This window comes from Peromyscus californicus, unplaced genomic scaffold (assembly GCF_007827085.1).
Source record: "Peromyscus californicus insignis strain IS unplaced genomic scaffold, ASM782708v3 Scaffold_4__1_contigs__length_199733344, whole genome shotgun sequence".
NCBI lineage: Eukaryota > Metazoa > Chordata > Mammalia > Rodentia > Cricetidae > Peromyscus > Peromyscus californicus.
In genome coordinates, this window is record NW_026294562.1 from 44,405,519 (window position 1) to 44,430,976 (window position 25,458).

Below are 25,458 nucleotides of genomic sequence, written 5' to 3' on the forward strand. Positions count from 1 at the left end.
TAAAAGTGGGGGTTTTCCCCCTGGAGTTTCTGTAAACATATCAGATTTACTGAAGGATCGTTTGCATGGAGTACTCTTGCATAATGTGATGGATGTTGGCAAGGGCCTACAGTGGTGTCACCACCACCATGATAAAGATAGAGAGAAGCAGCTTGGGACTTTCCCCAGTGCTGCCTCGCAGTCAGCCTCTTGTACTGGGGGCATTGGTTAACCTGTTTTCTGGTCTATTTTGCCTTTCAAAGGATACTTGCATGGTCAGATGCATCTCTTTGTATTTGCTCATATCCTTAGGACTAGGAACTCCCTCCTCAGTGCAGGCCATAGAAATTACAAGGCGGACTATAATCTTCTCTGCACTCCTGTCTCAGAGCTGGCTGTAAGGAAACTCCAGCCAAGTTTGATAGTAAGACGAGTCCTATTTCCAAGTAGGTCTGTCCCATGCCTTGGGGAATAAATGTTGCAGAGAATCCCCATGGAATCTGAACAGAAGGCCTTCTAGGTTTCCCCCTTTGCCTGTCAGCGTTTGATTATACCCCTTTTATCCAATCATGTATCTACATGGTTGTCCAGACTTCAGTCACGATGATGCAATAAAATCTGCATAAAACCCAATAGGACAGGGCTCCTAGAGCTTCCAGATAGTGGAGTGCATGTGTGTTCCTAGAGGGTGGTGCTCCCACAGAGTACAAGCACTTCATGAGGCTTCCGCATAGCTCCACCTTGCATCTCTCCATCTACATCCCTCATCATAAACTAGTAAACTTGAATTCTGAGAGCTGCTGTAGCAGACTAATAAGTGCTGCAGAGAAAATTGGGGGAACCCAGTTTGTCTGTTGATTAGGTCTTGGGACTGGCTCCTGAAGTTTGGGGCCGGACAGTCTTGGGGGCTAAACTCTGATTCTGTTGGATCTTATGCTACCTCTAGTTCAGTAGTGCTAGGCTATCATTCAATCAAGAGGCCCCCAGCTGGTGGCTGCTGCAGAATTGCTTGCTCACTTGCTGGTGGGAGAGTGACCTACACATGTTGAGCCACAGAGGTTGTGTGATGAGTGTGAGAATAGAGGAGGAATGGTCTGTTTTTCATTTGTTTATTAATTATACAAAAGAATAGATTCATTATGGTTTTTAATTTCACGAACAGTTTGTATTTACTGACTCGCCTTCTCATCTTTCCCCACCCACTGCTCTCTTTTGTACTCTTCCACCCCCAGTAGTTCCCTTTTGGCTTTTATGTCATGAATGTTCTGTTTACCCTCTCCCACGTCCTTAAAACCTATTTTTCCCACTTTCATGGTCCCCTTTTGTACTGACTAGTTTTATGTCAACTTGTTATAAGATAGAGTCATCAGAGAGGAGGGATCCTTAATTGAGAAAATGCCTCTAGAACACTGGGCTGTAGGTAGACCTGTAGGGCATTTTCTCAATTAGTGACTGACTGGGCTGGTGGTCCTGGGTTCTATAAGAAAGCAAGCTGAGCAAGCCATGAGGAGCAAGCCAGTAAGCAGGACCCCTCCATGGCCTCTGCATCAGCTCCTGCCTCCAGATTCTTGCCCTGTTTGAGTTCTGTCCTCACTTCTTTTGATGATGGACTGTGAGTAAAAGAAACCCTTTCCTCCCCAGGTTGCTTTCAGTCATGGTGTTTCATCACAGCAGTAGTAACTCTAACTAAGACACCTTCCTAGCTTCATGACCTCTACATACCCTCATATCCACATATACATACTTGTAAAAATTAAGAGCTGGGATCTGTATATGGGAGTGAAGATGCTATTTTTGTCTTTTCTAGTCTGTGCTACTTTACTTAATAATTTCCAGATCCATTTTCCATTAAATTTTATAATTTCATTTTTATGACTAAATAAAACTCCAATATATATATATATATATATATATATATATATATATATATATATATACACATACACACACAATGTTTTTATTATCCATTCATCTGTTGATGGACATATAGGCTGACTCTATTTCTATGCTCTTGTAAACATAATATCAATAAACAAGGTTATATAAGTATCTCTGTAGTGAGATTTAGAGTGCTTTGGGTATATGCCCAGATTCAGTCCAACTCCAGTTAAAATTCCAATAACATTCTTTACAGAGCTATAAAAGTCAATCCTTTAATTCCTAAAAGATCACAAATAGCCGAAGTAATTCTAAGCAGAAAGATCACTGCTGCAGATATCATAGTACTTGACCTCAAATTATATTAAGAGCCATAGTGACAAAGAAAGGCACCATGATACAAGCATACACATAGACATGTAGACCACTGAGACACAATAAAGGGTCTAGAAATAAACCCATACAGTTATGGCTACATAACAGTTGATAAATGTCTCAAAAGCATGCACTGAAAAAACAACCCAATTTAAAAATACACTGGTACTGTCAAAACTGGATATCTACCTGCAGAAGAATGAAATTAGATCCATACCTCTCATTTGAACAAAATCAATTCAAAGTGGACCAGAGACTATAACTTAAAAACCTGATATTTTGAAATTAATGAATGAAAACATAAGGCTTTTTTTTTAAAATTCAGTCCTATCAGTAGAATAATACAGTGTACAGTCCTATGTGAATTTGGCTTCTTCTGCCTCCCAGATTAATTCCTGATGAGCCACAGGTAGTGACTTCTCTTCATTGACTAGTAATGTCCATTTTATGGAGGTACTAAGTTGCTTATCCACCAAAGCTTAAAGGCATTGGGTTGTGTACAAGTTTTGGTGATTATGGCTGAAAATGTTACAACATTTATGTACAATGTTTTGAATGACTGAGGTTTTTAATTTTTTTCTGTTTTTTTCTGGGGCAGTACTTGGAAGAAAGATTTTTAGGACTTACATGGTAAATGAAGATTTAGTTTCATAAAAGCTGCCTTGAAGTTTCCTAGGTGTCCTCAGGGGCAGCAACAGTGCCACACTCCCCTGACATCCTCACCATTATCTGCTGTTGCCATTTTGCAGTGTGCTTTGTTCTTTCCCAATAGTTCTGTATCTGTGACATCTTGAATTAATACAAAAGGCCAGAGCTGCTTCCACCAGCTGGACCCCGGGATCTGTGCACATAGGAGCTTCTCAGGTGACACTAACTCCTACCCTCTCCTACCACTGCACCTGCATTGCTGCTCTGCTCTGGTCCTGACCTCCCCTAGGGGGTCACCCCTGTGAAGTACCAATTCTACCTGTTCCCGGTAAGGACCCAGGAAAGACACATAAGCACCTCTGAACAGCTTTACCAGAAAGGGGCTTCTCCTAACAGGTTTATTAAATAGAGGTGACAAGGTGCTGCAGGGTCATCAGCTGCCCCGCTGAGCCTCACACTTCAGTCTATCATGCTTTAAACTCTCACGGCTATTACATGCCCAGTCTTCCCATTTATGGAGAAAATGCTTTATTGAAAGTATTATAGTTGGCCAGTAAGAAAGCCCAGTGGGCAAAGGCATTTGCCATGCAAGTCTACCACCCTGAGTTCCAGCCCCCAAGTGTAGCTGGAGCTATCTTCAATCCTGCCCGGGCCGGCAGCCACTCAGACTCAAATAAACACACAGACGCTTATATTATTTAAACTGTTTGGCCTAATGGCTCAGGCTTCTTGCTATCTATATCTAATATCTTAAATTAACCCATTTCTATTCATCTGTAAGTTGCCACGTAGCTCATGGCTTACAGGTATCTTAACATCTTCTCATGGCGGCAGCTGGCAGTGTCTCTCTGCCTCAGCCTTCCACTCCCCAGAATTCTCCTCTGACTTCGTCCTGCCTATCCTATACTTCCTGTGGAGCTACTGGCCAATCAGCATTTTATTTATCAGTCAGTCACAGCAATACATTTACAACATAGAGAACATCCCATAGCACCCAAGCTTACATACAGTTTGGGAGAGTGCATTCTCTCCTTCTGCCATGTGGGTCCTGGGGGCTGAGCTCATGTCATCAATGTCATCAGGCTTTACAGCAAGTGCCTTCACCCGCTGAGCCATCTCACTGGCCCATGAGAAAGCTTTTTTGGAAGAAATCTGCCCTTAATTCAGATTGTGCAAGTCCAGAGACTTGGCATTAGTAAGTTTTTTGTTTGTTTGTTTATGTCCACATAATGTACTAATGGATAGCCAGAGTTGAGAATTACTAGTCTTAAAGACATGTACTGTAACAGAGGCTAACTCTAGCAATATTTCTACCTGTCAAACTATATTCTATTTCTGTTTGTTTTCATGTGTATGTGTCTCCAATTTCTATGGTGATCATTAATACCAGTACAGACCAGTTTAGACTGTGTGCTGATCTCTCCTGACCTCTCTCTGTCTTGAGTAAGTCTCAATCAGAGTTCCTCTGGTTCTCTCTGTGTCTGTGTTTCTGTCTCTGTCCCTGTCTCTCCATCTGTCTCTGTCACTGTCTCTCTCTCTCTGTCTCTGTGTGTGTGTGTGTGTGTGTGTGTAAGTCTGACTGCATATGCCTTGGCAGCATGAAGAGGGTGTACAGTCCCCTGGAGGTGGAGGTACAAGTGGTTGTGAGTCATTTGGTGTGGGTGTAGGGAACCAGACTCAGGTCATCTGGAAGAGCAGTAAGCTCCCTTAAGCACCATGCCATCTCTAGACCCCCTAAAAACAGTCTTAAATTAAAAAAAAAGCCGACTAAACATAGTATTATTAAATGATCTTTTCGGAAGATTGTAATTGGAGGTTACTTTATATTAAGACCACAATTATTCATTTTAGAGAAAATCATATTGCAGAAAATGAATGAGAGGTCATTTCCAGGTCATTCCTAAATAACTGTTACAAACATATTGGAAGTTGGATGTTGAACTAATTCCTCTTCAGTGCACAAGTATGAAAATTTATTTGAGCTGTCTTGGGTGAAATATTCCGGTTTGGTAGTAAAGACATAAATTTCAGACTTGGAGCTGACAGTGGGGTTGATAGAAGCTCATCAAAGTTCTCTCCACACTGGCAGGGCTTCTACATGGCTCCCTCAGTCTGTGGTGTCTTGGGATCTGTGCTTGGCATGTAGTAACACTCAATAAATAAATGAATGTCTAGACAGGCTGTAATTGTGTGGAGTATAGAAAGTGAAACAGCATTCCAAACAAATGCAAATTTCTGTCATTTGCTTCTAGGAAATTAAAATATAGAATGGTGAAGAACCAAGTTTAAAAGCATTTATGTGGACCGTCTGGTCCACTCTACTAAAAACACTCAGTTTTAAACCATCTTGCCAGAAATATTGGCCAAGGGAGGTTGTGGTGTCATTGACTCCATCCTGGCTCCACAGTGCTAGAGTTGACATGTGCTATGTTCTAGACTCCAAGCTTTCTACAGTGAAATCCCAGATGTTGGCTCTTCTGGAAGAAACAACCTGCAAAGGCTTATTACACAAGGCAAATGGAGAAGCTTGGATGTTCAGCTGGGAACAGGAAAGATCCAGTAAGCTGTGCTGACTGTCTGGCTGAAGAGATAGAGAGTGCTCTGTGGTTCTTGACTTAAACAAGTGAATTTATGGTGGTTACTGGGAATAACTTTCTAAAAATTAGACTGCCCCAGAAAATATAGTGCCTTGTAGGTTATGAAGAGTGTGCTCTTGTGTGTGGGATGGAAAATCAGACCAGACAACTGTGGTATTGCTTAATCTTGGTCAATTTGATACAAGCTAGAGTCACCTGGGAAGAAGGAGCCTCAATTGGAGAATTGCCTCCATCAGACTGGCCTATGGGTGTGTCTGTAGAGCATCTTCTTGATTAATGATTGATGTTGGAGGGCCTAGCCCACTGTGGATGGCGCCATGTCTAGGCAGATGGTTCTGGCTTGCATAGAAGGTGACTGAGTAAGCCATGGAAAGCAAGCCAGTAAGCAGTGTTCCTCCACAGTCTTTGCTTTACTTCCTGACCCCAGGTTCCTTGAGTTCCTGCCCTGACTTCCCTCTGTGATTCCAGGAGTGTGACCTGGAATTGTAAGATGAAATAAACCCTTTCCATCCTAAGTTGGTTTTGGTCATGGTTTTTATCATAGCAATATAAAGCAAACTGGGCCACTAAGTAAGGACTTTCCCAGCTCCAAGATTCTGTGCTTTGTTTTGGGGCAAAATTTGTGTATAGTAGAACAAACTGTAGACTGCTCACTTGAACTTGGGTTGCTTCTACTTGTTTGGGTTTCCTTGGTGAGAATTGTTATGTGTTTCTTGCATGTACAGACATGATGTTTATATTTGTTAACCTGCTTTCAAGATAGACTATGAGGGCTTAGATTCTTCCTATGGGCAGCTTAGGGACAAAATAATGAAACCTCATGCTGGTGAGGGTAAAAGAAGCTGGGATGGGATGAATGTGCCTATGGAGATGGGTGCAGTTTTGCAAAACCCTGTGAATAACTGTCAGATACAATCAGAATTCTAGGACTTAGCATGTAGCTCGGTAGAGTGTTTGCCTAGCATGCACAAAGTTCTGGGTTTGATCTCCAGCACCTTGTAAACTGGGTGTGGTAGTGCTCACTGTAACCCCAGTTTTTGGGAGGTGGAGGCAAGAAGTTCAAGGTCATCTTTTGGATATGTAGGGAGTTTGTGACCCTGGGTATTTAAAAAAAAAATCAAAGTGCTCTGATTAGGAAATACTTAGATTTTTGAAGTCGGATTGACATGATGTTCAAATTCTTGCATAGATATGTACTTCCTACTTTGGTCATGTGACTCAATCTCTCCTTGACTTAAGCTCAGTTTCATTGTCCATGACATTAGAACAGTTCTTTTCTTGTGCTGGGCTCTGGAGACGTAGAAGGTAGATACAGTACTCAGTAAGTACCAGCCCTCCCAACATCTTTTATTGTGTGATGGTTTTGCATCATTCACAGGAGCTGGGTTGTAGCACATTTGGTAGAGTACTTACCTCCCATACAGGATGCCTTGGGTTTGATTCCCAGCACTGCATAAACTGGGCTTATAATCTCAGCAGGCAGGACGATCAGAAGTTCAGGGTCATCCTCAAGCTACAGAGAGAGTTTGAGGCCACTCTGAACTAAGGAAAATGAAAAGCCCATTTGTTTGGGATTCTGTTTATTTGGAGATTAAACAAGATGATGCTAAAGCTCAGAACAAAACACCTGGCCATCATTAAGCTCCTAACTGTATTGTCACAACTACTTGGAAATTGATAAGTGAATACCCAGGGAGTCCTGAAAGCTACAAAGAACAAAAAGGACCACATCTAAGTAAGTTATCTGCTTGGGCTACTTTTCTGTCTATGGGCATCTAAGAGGCTTTCTGTTATTGCCGTAACAAATGCCACAACTTAGTGGGTTTGAACAATATAATGTCATTACTATCTTGCAGGACAGACGTTCTAACTGCAATCAGGTGTCAGGGGACATGTGTTCCTTCTAGAAGTTTCAGATGAGACTGCTCTTCCATGCCTTTCTATCTTCTCAGGGTCCCTTCATCTTTGGGCTTGAGGCCCCTTCCACCATCTACACAGTTCAAATTTTCAGACTTCTTTTGTCATTTAGGCATTCTCTTTTTCTCCCTGACTTTAATTTCTTTGTCACATTTCTTCTCTAACTACATTGCTGCTTGTCCCCCTCTTTTATGCTGTTTTGAGACAGGATCTCACATAACCTCAAGCCAGCATCAGATTTGTGTAGCTCAAGATGACTTTAACCTCTGGATCTCCTGCCTCCACCTCTCAAGTACTGGGATTATAGGCATGGCCTGGCTTCTTTTCCTTTATAAGGATTTTTGTGATAGTGGTAAGCCACCAGAGATCCCAGAAAAAAATTCTCCCATCTCAAAATTTATAGCTTAATTATATATATTAAGTCCTCTTATCCTATTAGGCATCTTTCCTCAGGTTCCAAGGATTAAGACATAGATGCTTTGGAGACCTGTTATACACCCTACTATACCTGCTTATCTTAGAGAGAGATTAGATATCTGAAATCATCAGGAGTGCACATCTTCCCTTGAGCATCCCGAGTTTTTTTTTTTTTTAATACTCTAACGGTACAGCTCTGAATTTATTTGCTCTAATGTCATTCTCTGAAGAGCTCAAATGCTCAGCCTCAGCCTGAAGGAACTGAGGAAGAAATCACAAGAGACATTTGAACAGTAGACTTGAAATAAAAGTCAAAGAAAGGTATTTGCTTGTTGTTGTGGAGTGTATTGGCATCTGTGAACTGGGTGCCAGGATGCCATGTTTGCCTAAGTTAGACTGTGTCTGGAGCATCATAGCCCTTTGAAGATACCATCTAGCTTCCTGGGGACAGCAGTAGAGATGGGCAGGTGCCAGCTCTCTTGCCCCCATGGACAACAAGAAATTCTCCCAGGTTCTAGGAAACAATTGGCAAAACTTTCTTTTTGTATCTTCTCAAACTGTTCTCAGAACACACCTCCCCATATAAATCTCTTTTTGTTGTTGTTTGTTTTGTTTTTGTTTTATAAAGATAAGGTTTCACTGTGTAGTTCTGGTTGTCCTGGAATTCACTGTGTAGACTAAGCTGGCCTCAAACTCACAGAGACCCACCTGTTTCTGCCTCCCAAGTGCTGGGATTAAAAGCATGTACTGCTGTGCCTGGTTTCTGTGTAACTCTTAAGTTTCTTTATCACTTACTTTTCTCATTGCTGGAACCAAATTCATGACTGAAAGCAAACTGAAGAGGGTGGGATTTATTTTGGCTCACAGTTAAGGAGATTTCAGCTTGTTCTGGTAGGGAAGGTCTGCTGGCTGGCAATGGTTGTTTTGGGGCCAGTGGCCACACTGCAGGACATTCTCCTGGTTCATCATCAAACACTCTTCTATTGCAAGTAGGGCTAGCCTATATCCTTCAAAACCTGCTGACAGTATTCACACTTTTGCCAGTTGTGACTGCCTCAAAGCAGTGCTACAGAATAGAGACCAGATGTCTGAGCACAGGTCCTGTGCAGGCTGTCACATGCACATGTCACATGCACTCGTGGAAATGGCTGCAAATTTGGTTCAGCTGCAAAAATATTATTTGCCACATCTTTTTGAGTAGTTAAGGGAGTACGTTTGGAATTAGGTTGTCCAGGCCCGGCCAGGCTCTTGACTGCATGCATGGCACTAGGCATGCCCTTAATCTGATAACAACTACTGTGTTCTGTTGTAATACTAGGACTCACTGGATCTTTGTGGGTCCGTGCACCCTGACCCAGTGCCTTCAGCTAATTAAGCAGCTTTGCTATCGGTACTATTTTGGCTTAGTGACATAAAGAAGTCACTAACTGAGGGGTAAGAAAACAGTTAAGAAATATCAAGGCAGACTTTGGTGATTACAGAGATTTTATTGGTAAAGTGATTGTTTCAGATGTTTGCACATGATATTGCATTATGAAAATTGTCTATACAGGGGCAAATTCCCTACAGTAGAGATGTGACCCCTGTTACTAGTTCTTTAAGGCCAGGGGCCATTAGTTCACTTATTTAATTGATGCATGTATTAGGTATGTCTGGTATATTAACAGAGACTAGAACTACCTAATAGTGAATAAATACTCCAGTGAGGGAAGAGAAACAATAAATGGAACAAATGAAGAGAATGCATGGTATTAGGTGACAATAAATATTAAAGAGGAAATAAATCAGAATATGAGCTATGTCGAAGGGCATGGGACTTTCATGGGAGAGGGTAGGGAAAGCCTACCCAAAAAGGTGGCATTTTAATAAGGACCCAAGAACAATGGGAGAAAGCAAGTCAGAGATTTCTGAAAGCTACCAGGACAAAACCAAACCAAACTAATCAAACCAACAAAACAACAACAACAAAACAAAAAATAAGAACAAAAAAACAAAACATCAAACTAAGCCAAACCAACCAACACAAAAAACATGTGGAAAGGCCCTGAGGTTGGGCCTATTCTTAGTGATGGAGTAAATAAATCATGGTCTTTTCTTTTGCTCTCTTTTGAGAGTTGCAGAAGGTACTAGAAAGTAAGCAATTACAGTTATTTGAAGAGTCTCCTCTTTGGAGAAGTGCTATGTTAACATCATCCCTATGACTTTAATGAAGGGCAGATACTACATCTAGACATTGCCTCTGTTACTTTCTTTCTCTCACTTTTTTCTCCCTTTCAAGATTTATTTACCTTTGTTTTATGAATCTGAGTGTTTTTGCTGAGTGTATGCCTATGCACCATGTGTAAGCCCAATGTCTGTGGACACCAAAAGAGGGTGTCAAATACCCTGGAACTGGAGTTGCAGACAGTTATTAGCTACCACGTGGGTGCTGGGAATCAAACTCGAGTCCTCTGGAAGAGCAGTCTGCGTTCTTAACCGCTGAGCCATCCTCCAGGCTCTCTGTTACTTGCTGAAAAGAACTGGAAGTAAGTGTAAGGAGTGGAAGTCTCAGACTTTGGTGGTGGGGAAGGGGTGGTTGGTAGGAACTGTTTCTTTTTTGCATCTGAGCAGGTGGAGAGAGGAAGACATCACAGCTTCTAGTGTCTGGCAACTTCTTGTTTCCAACCTGTTCAGCAGATGACAAAGAGAGAGTCAGAATTAGAAGATAGAGTGCTGTGTAACTTTCTAAGATCACAGGTTATTGAAGCATGACTTACATGTTCCCAGTACAGTCATTTCTGTGTGAGGTTTGATGAGTGCTGACTAAGTGTATCCCAGTGGTGTCCTGACAGATTGGAGAAAGATGTACTCTTCAGGGACAAAGGAGAGTCCACTGTGTGTGTGTGTGTGTGTGTGTGTGTGTGTGTGTGTGTGTGATCACTGGTAATGTCAAGTGACCAAGATGATGTCCCTGAACATGGTGTTAGAAAAAGATCTGGTTGGATCTGGTGGTAGTTGGTGGGCAGGACAAACTTCTGAGGAGCTGATTCAAGCACTTGGATTAGCATCAGAATCAAGGCAAGGACATTCCTCACACCTCTCCAGGTCACTCCAGGTCAGCTCCTCTGACAGGCTGCCCTGATCCACTTCCTGGATTCCCCAGATTAAGTTTACTGTGTGTACCTGCCGTCAGCTGTGTATTTTGAAAGTCATCATTCAGGTTAGATTTTGCCAACTTGACACAAGCTAGTGTCATCTTCGAAGAGGAAATCCTCATTTGAGAAAACACTACCGTCAGACTGGCCTGTAGGCAATCCTATTTTCTTGACTAATGATTGATGTAGAAGGGTCCACCCCACTGTGGGCAGTGCCATCCCGGGACATGTGGTCCTGGGGTGCAAAGAAAGCAAACTGAGCAAGCCAGGAGGAGCAAGCTAATAAGCAGCACTCCTCCATGGCTTATGCTTCAGTTCCTGCCTATAGGTTCCTGCCCTAAGTTTCTGTCTTGGCTTCTCCTGATGATGGGCTGTGAGACAAGTTAAAACGACCCCCCCCCCCCCAAGTTGCTTTTGGTCTTGATATTTATTACAGCAATAGAAACATTAACTAAGACATTTCTGTTTTCTTCTATGATAGTAATATCAGTTCAGCAGTTTAGCTTCTTTCCCCCTCCAGTTGCTGTGTCTCTTGTTTCTCTGTCTTTCTCAGTAGGATCTCATGTAGGCCACACTGGTTTTGAGCTTGATATGTAGTTAAGGCTGGCCTTGAACCCTGAACATTCTGTCTCCATCTCCTGTGTGCTAGGATTACAGATGTAGCGCCATGCCCAACCTGAACAGTTTTCAGCTAAATGGGTATTTCATAACCTATTTAACCCTTTATTAATCTGAAGTTAGAACATTTCTGCTTTGTGGCTGTTATTAAGATATGGGCTGGGGCTATTTGTGTGTGGATTTTTTGTTTGGAAATATATTTCCTTTAGGTAAATTCCTAGAAACAAAATGTCTAGATTATGAGGCAGGTTTTATAAAAAACATTGCCAAAAGTTTCCAGAGATACTGAACTCTTTTCCATTCTTCCTGGCAATGTATTATTCTGATGCTCAATGATTTATTAGAACTTGGCCTTGTCGGTCTTTTCTGTTCAGCCATTCTGGTATTGTGCAGTTATTATGATTTTCATTTTCATTTTCACATATTTTTTGTGTGCTTATTTGGAATATGTCTGTTGTCTTCTGTGCAACGTCTATTTCAATGTTTGCCCATTCTAGGAGTTTAATTTGTGGGGTGGAGGTATAATAAATTACTTTTCAAAAAGGAAATGCAGGATTTGGGGAAGTCTGTTAACTGAAGAGATAAGAATGAAAACCAGGCAGACAGGTAGCCCAGGAGAAATGATAGGTTTATCAAGTACTGGTGCTTCTAACTGGGTGACTGCCAGCTCTGGTTTGCCTGGCACTGTCCAGTTTCTTGCATGTAGAACATGTATCCAGCCTGGGCAGGCTTCTGCAAGGTGAGGGTTCCTTCTGCAGAAATACAAATCTTCTGCAGAGAGATGCTGGGCTGGTAAGTATGGGTGTGAGTTTTCACTGTGAGTATGGGTGGATGTATTGGTGGCTAGTTATCTATGGAAGGCCACACAGCTCTTTTCCAGGAGCAAAGCCAGTGTTTAAGTCGGGCCCAGCACACCCCACTCAACAAGTTGTACCTTACCTGCGATGGGAGGAGTCAGGGACATGGGGAAGTATATCATCTGCTGTTAGTTTAAGCAATTAAATAAATTGGACTCATTTATTCTGCTTCACTAATACTTTTCTGACCAAATGCAATTGTACCTGGAGAAACCAAGATGCAGAGTTTATAGTCAGACATACACGCCTTATTAGTATAAAATAGTTTGAAAAATTCTTTCCCCAGAATACACTTTGTTGTAGAGAGTGTAGTTGTGAGACAATTCTGAGAGGCTACTACTAAAGATGAGACTTCCAAAGGCTTGGGAGAACTAGGAACAAAGGATGAAATTCATCTTAGCAGAGTTGCCAAGCAGAAAACAGTGTGTACAGCTTTGTAGAACATGCAGGTCCAGGGCCAAGGCCATTACTCTTTTTCCTTTCCACAGTGGTATGGAAGGTTGGGCCTTGCCATATCTCATTTGTTCCTGATGTATTTATACAGTGTCCCTGTGCCAATTATGTAATGTCCCCTATTTTGGTCCCTGTTGCTCTTACATGACATGAACACAGTCATCTTTTGTCTTACATTTCCCCAAAGAACCTGGATGGAGACTTGCTTATAGATAGATAATATTATTGTTGTGTTTTCATGTCTATTTTTAATAACTCTCAACATGTTACAGCATTTTTCTTCTTAATGTTTATTAAATGCCCTCAGCAGGCTCAGTCCTATTGAAAGAACATAAAAGACACAATTCTTGCCAATAAGGGACATTTGTATTAATAAAGGAGACATAAATATGCTTATATATGTATGTATTTTTTTCTTGGAAAGCAATGGACTGCTTTGTTTGGATGAGACAAAATAATTGGATCAATGCACGCAGTTCCTTCTGCTGCTCTTTTGCAAACAACAGCATCTCAGCTCACAGTTGTCACAATCACATGACCTTGGCAGAACTGGTACTCCAGTTAAGGCCAAATGAAGCCATTTTTGTTGCCATCAGCCTCAGTTGGATAGACCTACTAGAGACCAAACCATATGGAGCTCTATTGTATGTGATTTTAGCAATTCAGTGACTATGATGTTTAGATCACAAGCTCTTCTGTGATTATACGTGTGTTGAGCTGTGAACAGACACATGGCAGCCTCAGTGGAGCATGCCGGCAGCCGAGGGAGCCAGTCTTAGACTGATATATGTGCCAATCAGGGTTAACCTCCTGGCACATTTTAGGATTTCCAGATGATATAGTGGAGCTGTGACCTCATTTGGGGAGTGGCATAAAAGATGAGAAAGAGGAATTGAAGGTGGGGAAATGGAGGAAGTGAGGGTGCTGTTGGCAGAGGTGTCAACCTCTGATGGCTGAGTCATGGCACTGAAGGTATAGGGCCAGCACGGCTGGAATCCAGAGAATGAGGAGAATGCTAGACTGCAGAGGGAGGCCAGGCTAGATCCTGCAGCCCTGAGTATATTCATTCAATGAGTTAGCTAAAGCATACCTAGTCATTCCTGTGTAAGTGTGTTTAATATGATCTTTCTATTCGGATTGACTTTTAGAAACAAATTCATGAAAGAGCATTATGAATAGCTAATATTATTTGAGAACAAAAAAAGCCACAAAAGACTTTTAAGCAGGGATATGATGTAACCTCACATCTGGGTTGTATTTGTAAGTATCATTCCAGCTAATATAAGAAGAAGTATTTGAGGGATGAGAGTGGTACAGTTCCGTGAGATGATCAGAAGCACCTTGTCATCTACAGGCTGGCAGGGTGGACACAATGGCTCATCCAGGAGCTTGTGGCTCATTTTTGCCAGTAGCCTATGGCTCTGGAGCTATGCAACAGAGCATCTCTGAACTGACTGTGTAAAGGTATAGCTAGTTTTAAAGACGTTCCAGTGTATCCAGTTTGGAGTGGTCAGAGAGGCACCTACTACAGAGAATGGATTTTATGGGCCACTAATTTGAAAGGGGTTTATGTTAATAAATAGAGTAGAGACAAGCCCTGTGGCAGTGGTGCAAGCCTTTAATTCCAGCACTTGGGAGGCAGAAGTAGGCAGATCTCTATGAGTTCAAGGCCAGTCCGGTCTACAAAGTGAGTTCCAGAACAGCTAGGACTTTTACACGGAGAAACTTTGTCTCAGAAAAACAAAAACAAGAGTAGGTCAGGTCGGGCATTCTCTTGACCATTGCCAGCATTCTGTTGTGGGGGTATCTTTGTGGATTTCTGTGGGCCTCTCTAGCACTTTGCTTCTTCCTATTCTCATGTGGTCTTCATTTACCATGGTCTCCTATTCCTTGTTCTCCCTCTCTGTTCTTGATCCAGCTGGGATCTCCCGCTCCCCCAAGCTCTCTTTCCCTCGAACCTTGACCTTCACTACCCCCACTCATGTCCAGGCTGTTCATGTAGATCTCTTCCATTTCTCTGTCAATGGGCGATCCCCGTGTCTTTCTTGGGGTCCTGTTTTCCAGGTAGCCCCCCTGGTGATGTGAGTAGCAGTCCAGTCATCCTTGTTCCACATCTAGTGTCCTCCTGTGAGTTAGTACATACCATGTTTGTCTTTTGGCTGTCAATGTTTGAGAGACAGTCCGAACTGACCTACTCTGGTGATGGGATGGCCAAACACCCTAATTGTCGTGCTAGAAACCCCATCCAATGACTGAGGGATCTAGATGCAGAGATCCGCGGCTAGGCCCCAGGTGGAGCTCCGGGAGTGCAATTAGCGAGAAAAAGGAGGGTTTATATGAGCGAGAATTGTTGAGACCAAGGTTGGATAAAGCACAGGGACAAATAGCCAAACGAATGGAAACACATGAACTGTGAACCAATGGCTGAGGGGTCCCCAACTGGATCAGGCCCTCTGAATGGGTGAGACAGTTGATTGGCTTGATCTGTTTGGGAGGCATCCAGGCAGTGGGACAGGGTCCTGTGCTCATTGCATGAGTTGGCTGTTTGAAACCTGGGGCCTATGCAGGGTCGCTTGGCTCGGCCTGGGAGGAGGGGACTGGACCTACCTGGACTGAGTCTACCAGGTTGATCTCAGTCCTCGGGGGAGGCTTTGCCCTGGAGGAGGTGGGAATGGAGGGTGGGCTGAGGGGAAGAGGAGGGGGGAGGGAGGGGGGAGAACAAGGGAATCCGTGGCTGATGTGTAGAACTGAATTGTATTGTAAAATAAAATAAAATAACAAAAACAAAAACAAAAACAAAACAAACAACCAAAATGAGTAGAAATAACAAGGTCAAGCTTTCAGTGCAGCCCTTGGGTTTTCAAAGTCATACCCTGGTCCACAACCTGAAAGCTAAGGGATAAGGAATCTACTCTATCTTGTCACCACAGGTACAACTCTTATACCATCTGCAGTTCCTTGCCAGCTCACCAAAACAACTATGGCACAGAAAAAAAAAAAACCACTATCACTATGATGTACCAGGCAGCTAGGAAGCAGATGGCAAGACTTCTACTACGGTTACTACGGTTCTGAGCAGGTCCTTCAAGAACAGGCTGGGTTGATGCTTGATTTTGCTTTCTATCTGGCTGGTACAACCTGCACCATGTTTGGTCACTTGCTGCATAAGTAGAGTTTAGCGTCTTAGCTGTGTGTTATGGGGAGACCCTCCAGAAGGATGCTGCACTGCATCATTTGAGGCCATTCACAGATTCCATGACAGAATCCTGATGTTAGTGGATATTTGCCAAGCACATCAGACTTAATCCCAGCAGAATGTGTTTGGGTGTTCCCAGAGCCCTGGGGTCCTTTGTTAGTCAATTAGAGCTAATGATATTTAGCTTTCAGAACTCTTGGAGATTAAACTAAATCTGATAATATGCAGGAGAGGAACACGACGCCTGACACAAGTTCAACTTTTGATAAAGGAGGCATCAACCAAAAAACTACAGCACACCACTACACGGCTCAGTAGTAGAATCAGAACCCCCAAGAGAAGGACAGCATTGCTTACTGCCACATGGTTTGGTGGCCTGGGTAGAAGTGGCCTTTGTACTGGCCACATAGAACTTAAGGAGTATCTATGCCCTGGAAAAATTGCTGGCATGCATATGTATGCTATTTCAGTTTTTTTAATTAAAAAATACATACATTTTTATTCTCTGAGAACTTCATACATGTATACAATGTATTTTGATCATTTTCACCCAGACTCCCTTCCCCCAACTCCTCCCAGATCCCCCCTACTCTCCTTATTCCTCCCAATTTTGTATGCTGGTTTTTGTTTTTTAAATACCAAACCAAGGATCAAATTTGTGCTGCCCATATTTTCATATGCGTGGAGCCATCCACTGGAGGTTGACTATACTCTTAAAGAAATTGACTTCCCAGTAACTCCCCACTAAGAGGTGGAACATGAGCATGCCTTTCCCTTTCATGCTGGAACATTGACTGTCTTAATCTTGGGCAGCTCTTGTGTAGGCAACAACAGCTACTGTGAGTTCATTAGTAAAGCTGTTCTTTCATGTCTGGAAGACACTGTTTTGCTCTGGTCCTTCCTAACCTCTGACCCTTAGAATTTTCCTACCCCCTCTTCTGTGATGGTGCCTGAGCTTTGGGAGAATTGGGTATGATATAGATCACCCATTTATACCTGTGCACTCCATAGACACTTACTCTCTGGACTTGTACCAATTGTGAGTTTCTACATCACCCTTGTCCACTTCTCAAAGAAACATCTCTAGTTCTTTTTTTTTTTTACATTTTTAATGAGTTTTTAAAATAATAATAAAAAAGCTACCTGCATAAACAATAAAAGGAAGATCCCTCTTCTTGGTTTTTGAATTTTATTTTAAAAATATTCTTACAACTTTATACTGTACAACTATAAATTCTTCCTTTGTCATCTTTGTAATAATCAGGCCGTATATAGGCAGGGTATATACCTTTCTTTAGTCTTACCTCACTATATCTTGGAGTTGAAACTACTTTTATTTGTATAGAATTAATGACCTCTTGATGGCAGCTGGGTGTTTTGAACATGTACAAAGTTTACTCTGACAGTTTGTTCATAGGTAACTATCTGCGAAAAGCACCTTTAGAAATAGAAAGGTGGGGTCCAAGGTTAGATGCAGTTTAATCTCTTCAAATCACATCTCATCTTATACTTTTGACCAGTCTGGTATAACCACCCTTGCTGCCTACATACCTACAGCAGTGTGTCATCGGCTCTTTGGGTTTTTCCTATTGAGGGCTGGGAAGTAAAGAGCTAATAACAGCGTAGGCCAAAAGTGATCCTGACAAGGAAAGAGAGATGAAAGATGAATTAGAAGAGGTGAGAGAAGGGAAGCTAATAAGCTTCCAACAATGACTGCATGCCAAGCGGTGACTTGGCCAGACATCTCATTTTCTAACATTCATTATTCCATATCAAGCCATAAAAACTCTCTTTGTGTGCACGCACGTGTGCCTCAGTGCATGTGGGGTGTTAGCAGACAATCCTGGTTTGAGGCAGTTCTCATGTATACTGCTATGTATGCCAAGCTAGCTAACGCGGGAGTTTCTGGGGGTTCTCTTGTCTCTGTAATTCATCTCACTGTGGAGGTGCTTGAATTACAGATGTCTACTATAGCATGTGCCTTTATGTGGGTCCTTGGGATTTGAACTCAGGTCCTCATGCTTTCCTGAGAAGTACTTTCTGCACTGAACCATCTCCTTAGTTCCCCCTGAGCTATCTAGTCTTGAGTACTTTGATGACCAATGTCTGCCCACAGTACCTCCTGTGAACTTCTCAGTTTCCTACTGAGGAAACGAACACACAGAGAGGCTAAATGGTTTATCCAAGGTCCAAAATCAACTTACATTGAGACAGAGGATCCAGTTTAGAACTCCTAACATACTGGTTTAGATTGGGATGTCAGTCTATACTTGAGAGGCCGCAAAGGGTTTGAATGTGTCCTCAGGATGAATTTCATCCACAGTTGGAGCTTAATAATTGGATTGAATCCAGCCATTTCCTGTAACACAGAGTTTCTTTGTAGGGAAATTGTGATAGTAAACACACTGACATTTTCCCACTGGTGATGATTCATTCCTTCATTTTGTTTTTGTCTTATGTAGCCCAGGCTCTCCTTGAATTAATTCACCATGTGCCCAAGGCTGACTTGAACTCCTGATCTTCATGTCTGCACTGTGCCTACTTGTGGTCAGTTCTTCAAGGTTCCTCCTCGGGAACATGTGTTCGTTCCACCAAACTATTATGTTTACTCAAGGAGAACTTCACTAAGCTATGTGTAATAAAGAGCTTAAAACTTTTGTTTAGAAAATTATGCAGCCACTCTTGAATTCGACCCTTAAAGCTTCAGCATTTTAACACCTTTTGGGATATCCTTCTGGGCAGGCCCAGAAGTGGAGCTGTGACCTGTTGACTTCTTCCTGCTCCCCTTGCTCAGGACCACTGAGATGGAGGACTCACTGGGACTTCCTTGGCTATATATTTCACTTATTTTTTGAGTTATCTGTATAGATCAGGGCGTTTTCCGCTTGAATCAAAAATTTGAGGCTTTGAGCTTTCTCTCAAGTTTTAATGATAGTGCAATGTCACAAAGTCCCTATGAGGAGACAATGTCAAAATGACACAGAACATGTGGTGGGAATGTAACAGGGAGACAGACCTTAGAAAACAGACTTGTATTATGAAAAAAGTTAACCTGAGCCAATGACATTTTAATTAAGAAAGCCCAAGGTCTACATTGGACCAACTGGACAACATCATCACAGTGGTCATTCCTTTAGTGCAGAGCCGTGAGTGTCCAGAGAATTAGACATTTATTGTATTTGCCTGAAGCAAGGAAAGTGTCACTGTTAAAGAATGGAATATGAACACTGCAGTGGTCTTAGAAATTAACTAGCCCAAAATCCAATTTTCCAGAAAAGGAAACATGGGCTCAAGAGTACATGCTGTTCAGCTGGGGTGTCAGCTAAAATGAGACTCTAGGCACAAGCCCTGCCTGTGTGGTTCGGTTCAGTTCTCACTGGGTGATGCACAGTGTGTGTGTGTGTGTGTGTGTGTGTGTGTGCGTGCGCGCGCACGCGCACGCGCGCATGTACGCATAGGTATACAAAAAGGTCAGAATTGACCTCCCTCAATTGTTCTCCACTTTAAATTTATTTATTATTATTGTTTTATGTGTGATTGTATGTAGGGGGTGAGGAGTGCATGTGTATCATAGTGGGTGGGTAGATACCAGAGGACAAGTTTGTAGACTTGTTTCTTTTCTTTCACCTTTATATGGCTTCTAGGTATCAAATTCCAGTAGTTGAGCTTGCCAGGCCAAGCGCCTTTAGTGTGTCATCTTGTCTGTTCATCTCCACCTTATTTGAGACAGTGCCTCTCAGTGTACTTGGAGCTCACTGATCAGCTAGACTAGCTGACTAGTTGGCCAGCAGGTCTCAGGGATCCTCCTGTCTCTGCATTCCGCTCCCAAGCAATGGGGTTGTACACACTGGCATGCCTCATTTGTTCTTTGGTGCTAGGAATCCAGACTCACGTCCTCATGTTATGTATCAAGCACTTTACCAACCCCTTTGGCTACAAGAGTACAGTTGTTGAATGTTTTGTTCAATTGTTTATCGAAGTGGGCTGGGCACATTTGCAGACCTACTGGTTTTAACTGCGAAAGAATGAAAATGAGGAAATGAAATCATGTTAAGGGACAAGGACAAGATAAAGTAGATAAAACCATTTATCCCCAGAAGCTGAGCTCAAAGATTGTTCTAGAAGTTACCACTCTACTTGAGGGCTGTGCCTACTCTCTCCTGATCTAAGTAGTGCTGCTATCTTTGTGAATGATCATCTGCTTAAGACATGTTTCAAATTAACTGTATAAATAACCTGTCAGCATCCTTCATTGTCTATTTCTCACAGCAAACAGAATGCAATGTGTTTTTATTAACTAGAGAGCTATTTGACTTTTCCCTCTTTCCCACATTTGGATATAGATTGATATAGCATTACTTAAAATGCTGCATATAAATTAAACATTAAACAGGCGATATGGAGAAGCTAACTGCCCCAATAGAATCTTTAGTTCTGCAGTCACTGCCTGAAGGACACTCATATTTCATATCGGATGTCCTTCTTTTGAAAAGTGACCACAAGGTTCAAGTGACATTTAAGTATATCAGGCAGCTGCATAATTTATGGACCTTTTTGCTTTGTGTTCTTATTTGGATGAAAAACAAGGAAACAGGCTGTCTTCAGACATTAACATGTTCCCCCTGTGCTTTTCCTCCCACCTGTCCCTGCAGATTGGTGCACTGAAGGACTACTATCACTTCTACCATAGCAGGACCATTAAAAGGTCTGTTCTCTCGAGCAGAGGAACCCACAGTTTCATTTCAATGGAACCAAAGGTAAGAAAAAACCAGTTGGACGGGGACCAAGAAGGGATGCTTCTGCATTTTTCATTGGTGATAACATGAGGAGCCAGTGACCAAGCATGAGGCTCCTGTTTCTAGATCTGTCATAGTATCCTTTGGTAAAGTATCTGCTCTCAGGCAACAACACTCAATGGCTTGATTTTTATTGACATGCCACTGTCATCCCAGGTGTGGAGCAGCTCAGGGATAGCCATAGATATAAACTTTTATGTAGAATTGAGAGAGGCTACAGCTTGAGAAGACAGGTCAATTGAACACGTCTAAAGGAAGAAGAACATGCCATCTCTCATATGCATGCAGCTTGAGGTCCTGTGAGCTCCATGGGTATGAGAAGACAACTAAGACACTGACATCAAATTAAGTAGCTGTCTTTATTAATTAAGTTGGAGGAAGGGACTGACCTCATAGAATTAGCTCTCTCAGACGTGCTAAGTAAGGGAGAAGCAGAAGGAGCTGTGCCAACTTACCTTAGGTCCTCTGTGGGTTCATGGTATATAATTCAGTGATTAAGTTATTTTGCCTCTTCCCTCCATTGTGATTTTGATTTGCCATAGAACTCATTCTCAAATAGACTGGCAAACAAGTCCCTACCAGCAAGCACAGCAGCCTCAGCTAGAGGCTCTTGGAAAATTCTTGTTAAAGATGCTCTTATGTGAATTCTTGTGCAATTCAGTGTGTGGTTTGGAGTCTTGCCTTCTGCTATGGGCCATGGTTTACTCTGTGTCTTAATCAAGGTTTTTGTGGCTGTGAAGAGACACCATGACCATGGCAACTCTTATAAAAGAAAACATTTAGTTGGAGCTGGCTTACAGTTTCAGAGGTTTAGTCCATTATCATCATGGTGGGAACCATGGGAGCATGCAGGCAGACATAATGCTGGAGAAGTAGCTGAGAATTCTACATCCAGATAGGCTAGCAGCTGTGGTGATATTGTGTTCCCCAATATATTGTGCATCCTAATAAACTTATCTGGAATCAGAGAACAGAACAGCCACTAGATATAGAGCTCAGAAAATGGTGGCACACACACCTTTAATCCTAGCATTCAGAAGGCAGAGATCCTTCTGGATCTCAATGAGTTCAAAGCCACACTGGAAACAGCCAGGCATGGTGACACACACCTTTAATCCTAGGAAGTGATGGCAGGAAGCAGAAAGGTATATAAGGCGCGAGGACCAGGAACTAGAGCCTGGTTAAGCTTTTAGGCTTTTGAGCAGCAATTCATCTGAGATCCATTCGGATGAGGACACAGAGGCTTCCAGTTTGAGGAAATGAGATCAGCTGAGGAATTGGCAAGGTGAGGTTAGCTGTGGCTGGTTCTGTTTCTCTGATCTTTCAGCGTTCACCCCAATACCTGGTTCTGGGTTTGTTTTTATTAATAAGACCTTTTAAGATTTGTGTTACAGGAAGCAGGACGAGAGAGAGAGTGACACTGGGCCTGGTTTGATCATTTGAAACCCCAAAGCCCGCCTCCACAGTGACACACTTCCTTCAACAAGGCCACACCTACTCCAATAAGATCACACCTCCTAATAGTGCCACTACCTATGAGTCTATGGGGACCATTTTTATTAAATCACTACACTCTGTTTAATTTTTCCCTGGAATATTATGGCACAGTATTTATGACTGAAATTATATCTCAGTAGTTAGAGAAAACACATGTCTTTCAGGCTCCTCCTTCTGTGTGGCATAGGGTCACTCAGTGACCTATAGATAAAGTATACATATTTATTTCTATTTAGACTATTTTTTCTGAAAAAGAAATATGTTGGGACAGTTTGAATTTGCTATGTTTTAAAAGCAAAGTCACAGGTTTTTCATCTGTTAAACAACTGTCTTGAATTTTGGCAGTTAGTACATTTTTTTCTTTTAAGCCTCAGGTGCAAATCCACATGAGTTGGAAAAGTTGGTTTGAGAGTTACAAAGGGAATGTGATGAGACTTTGTCTATCTGAGGAGCAATTTACCATGTAAGGAGCTCTTCCCATCCTTAATGTTATCTTAGGCATCTTGGTTTTCTTTTTTCTTATCTCTGTGCATGCAATAGCTTGCATATGAGCCAGGAGAAACCTTGGATCCTGGGACATCCAGTACTTGAACACCACGCTCCTCACCTAGTCCAGGGGTGCAAGACTAATTAGACTATCCCAGAGGCAGCTGTGCCTTTCTACTCTTCCTCAATAAAAGGAATACCCAAGAGTAGGGCTATACCTTAATCTCCACCCTTGCAGTTCTCCTAGTCACTGCCACTCAGATAACCACAAAGGTGGAGTTCCCTACCCTTTCCATTGTATTTCTGTGGCCCACTGATTCATTGGCTATTTCTGGAGCCGCCTAGTGTCTCCAGCCCTGTGTTAGGCTCTTGGTGTCTCCCAGAGCAGCTTTTAGAGACCCTCCAGATAGGATGATGCTTCTCAGAGTTGGGGTTTGGGGAAAAGGAGATAGAAGGCATTGTTTTCCTCCTCCAATCCCCTCAACAAACTTAGGCTCAATTAGCAATTTTTTTCTCTCTCCAAAGTTAACAGAACTCACCAACCTTTTTATTTAGAATGAAGGTGTAGAAAGAGCTTTCCAGATTCCCCATGTTTCCAGCCCCCCCTCTTCTTATTTGTCCCCACACAAGCACATTCACACACATACACATGGGCATTTTCAGAAGTGAGTTACAAATACATTCCTTTAGTTCAAACTCCTATAAATCCTGATAGCTTGAAGTCAGGGATCATGATGCCTCCAGAGGTTGCTTTATTGTACAGGATTCTTTTAGCTATCCTGGGTTTTTTGTTGCTATAACAAAATACTTGAGGCCAAATAATATGAAAAGAAGTTTACTTAGCACATGGTTTTGAAGGCCAAATAAACAGCACAGTATCATCTCTGGTAAGGGTTCCCATGATTGTGTTACCGTATTGATGGCATGATGGTGAGAGTGTGGAGAGTGTGTATGAAAGATTTTACATGGCAAGAAAGGAAGCCAGTGAGAAAGACAGGCAGGCTCTTTAAAAATAACACTCTCGTGGGACTTACTAACCTCTCCCACAAATCCCTCACCCCTTGAATATCCCATTAGTGACCAGGCTTTCAGCTCATGAACCTTTTGGAACAAACCACACCCAAGCCATAGCACTACATAAATTTCCATGTGCATTTACACTCTTCATTCTGAGTTAGCCCCATGAAAGTACAGAATGAATGCTCTGGTATGCCAGTCACTCCTTAAAGTCTGGTGAGTGCTTGGCATGCCAGAGCACAGTCACATCTGTGGGATTGGACCATGGGAAGTGGCTTTATGACATTGGCAATGTTAACTTCATGTTACTTTTAACTACCACCTTCTCAAGAAAGAGAAAATAGCAGGTTGAATTGCAGGGGACACACACAGCAAGTAGACTGGCTAAATTGCATGGCTACTTATGACTTTACTTAGAGGGTTCCAAAGAAGGAAAGCCAAAGCAGCAGCCTGGTGAGAATAAACCTCTCGATTGGTGAGAATAAACCTCTCGATTCTAAGAAAGTCGTGTGGTCAGCTGGGGCACATGAGCCTTGAGAGCAAGAATAGCCTTGATTCCTGCAGTCAACATTCCGTTGTGATTATCATTTTAAATGACAGGGATTCACAGACTTCTGAGAGGAGAGCACTAGGATAATCATAACACAGCTGGACAGGAAGGGCTGGCACATTTGACAGCAGAGGGAGAGTAAGTCTTCCATTCTTCTGCGTCTGTGTGTGTGTTATACACATGTGTGAAGGTATGCTTCACTCTGCTTGGGTGTGTAGAATCTAAAGGCCAAAGCAGAGTGTCTTCCTTCCTTCCTTCCTTCCTTCCTTCCTTCCTTCCTTCCTTCCTTCCTTCCTTCCTTCCTTCCTTCCTTCTTTCCTTCCTTAGTTTTTGAGGTAGTATCTTATTGAATCCTGAGCTTGCTTTATTTTGGCTAGACTTCCTGGCCATGTCTTCATGACTTTACCCACATGATACCCTAAGCCATCATGCCTCCCCCCTTTTTTTTTGAGTGATCAACCTTTCTCCAGAGAACCAAACACTTCTAAAACAATAGGCTACTCCCACTCTCAGGGCTTCTTTCTTTTTAAATATTTAATTTTTAAATTATGTATATATGTATTCGTCTGGGGGTCTGTGCAGGTGCCCACAGAGTGCACAGAGGGTGTTGGATACCCTGAAGCTGATGTTACAGGTGGTTGTGAGCTGCCGTACATGAGTACTGGGAACCAAATTGGGTCCTCTGCAGGTGGTGTACCAACACTTAAATGTGCAACCACCTCTCCAGCCCTTCTGAGAGTTTATTAATTGATCTGTGTATCTATCTTTGCCAGCCACGGGTCAAAGTTATGAGAACCTGCATTCAGATCCCTGGTCCCTAAATGAAAATCAAGTATAGTGTCTGAAACCCCAGTTCTGGGATGGGTAGAGATAGCTGAGCCCAGGGGTTCTCTGGCCAGCAAGTCTGGTCAAAACAGCGAGCTCTGGGTTCAAGGAGCGACTATCTCAAGAATGAAGGTAGGCAGTAGTAGAGTGTGACAGGGGGCACCATCTGCAGGGCGTGGTGTAGCAGTGCCACCCTTGTCCTGTCGTCCAGGCACGTG

General features: G+C 42.5%; 1 protein-coding gene across 1 annotated transcript in view; it reads left to right on the forward strand.

Annotated features, from left to right (window-relative positions):
• Pcsk5 (proprotein convertase subtilisin/kexin type 5) overlaps positions 1-25,458 on the forward strand; it is a 456,194-nt gene that overhangs the window by 27,246 nt on the left and 403,490 nt on the right. Inside the window, 1 exon segment of the mRNA XM_052762773.1 lies at positions 20,722-20,826. Within this exon segment, the coding sequence (XP_052618733.1) occupies positions 20,722-20,826 (105 nt within the window).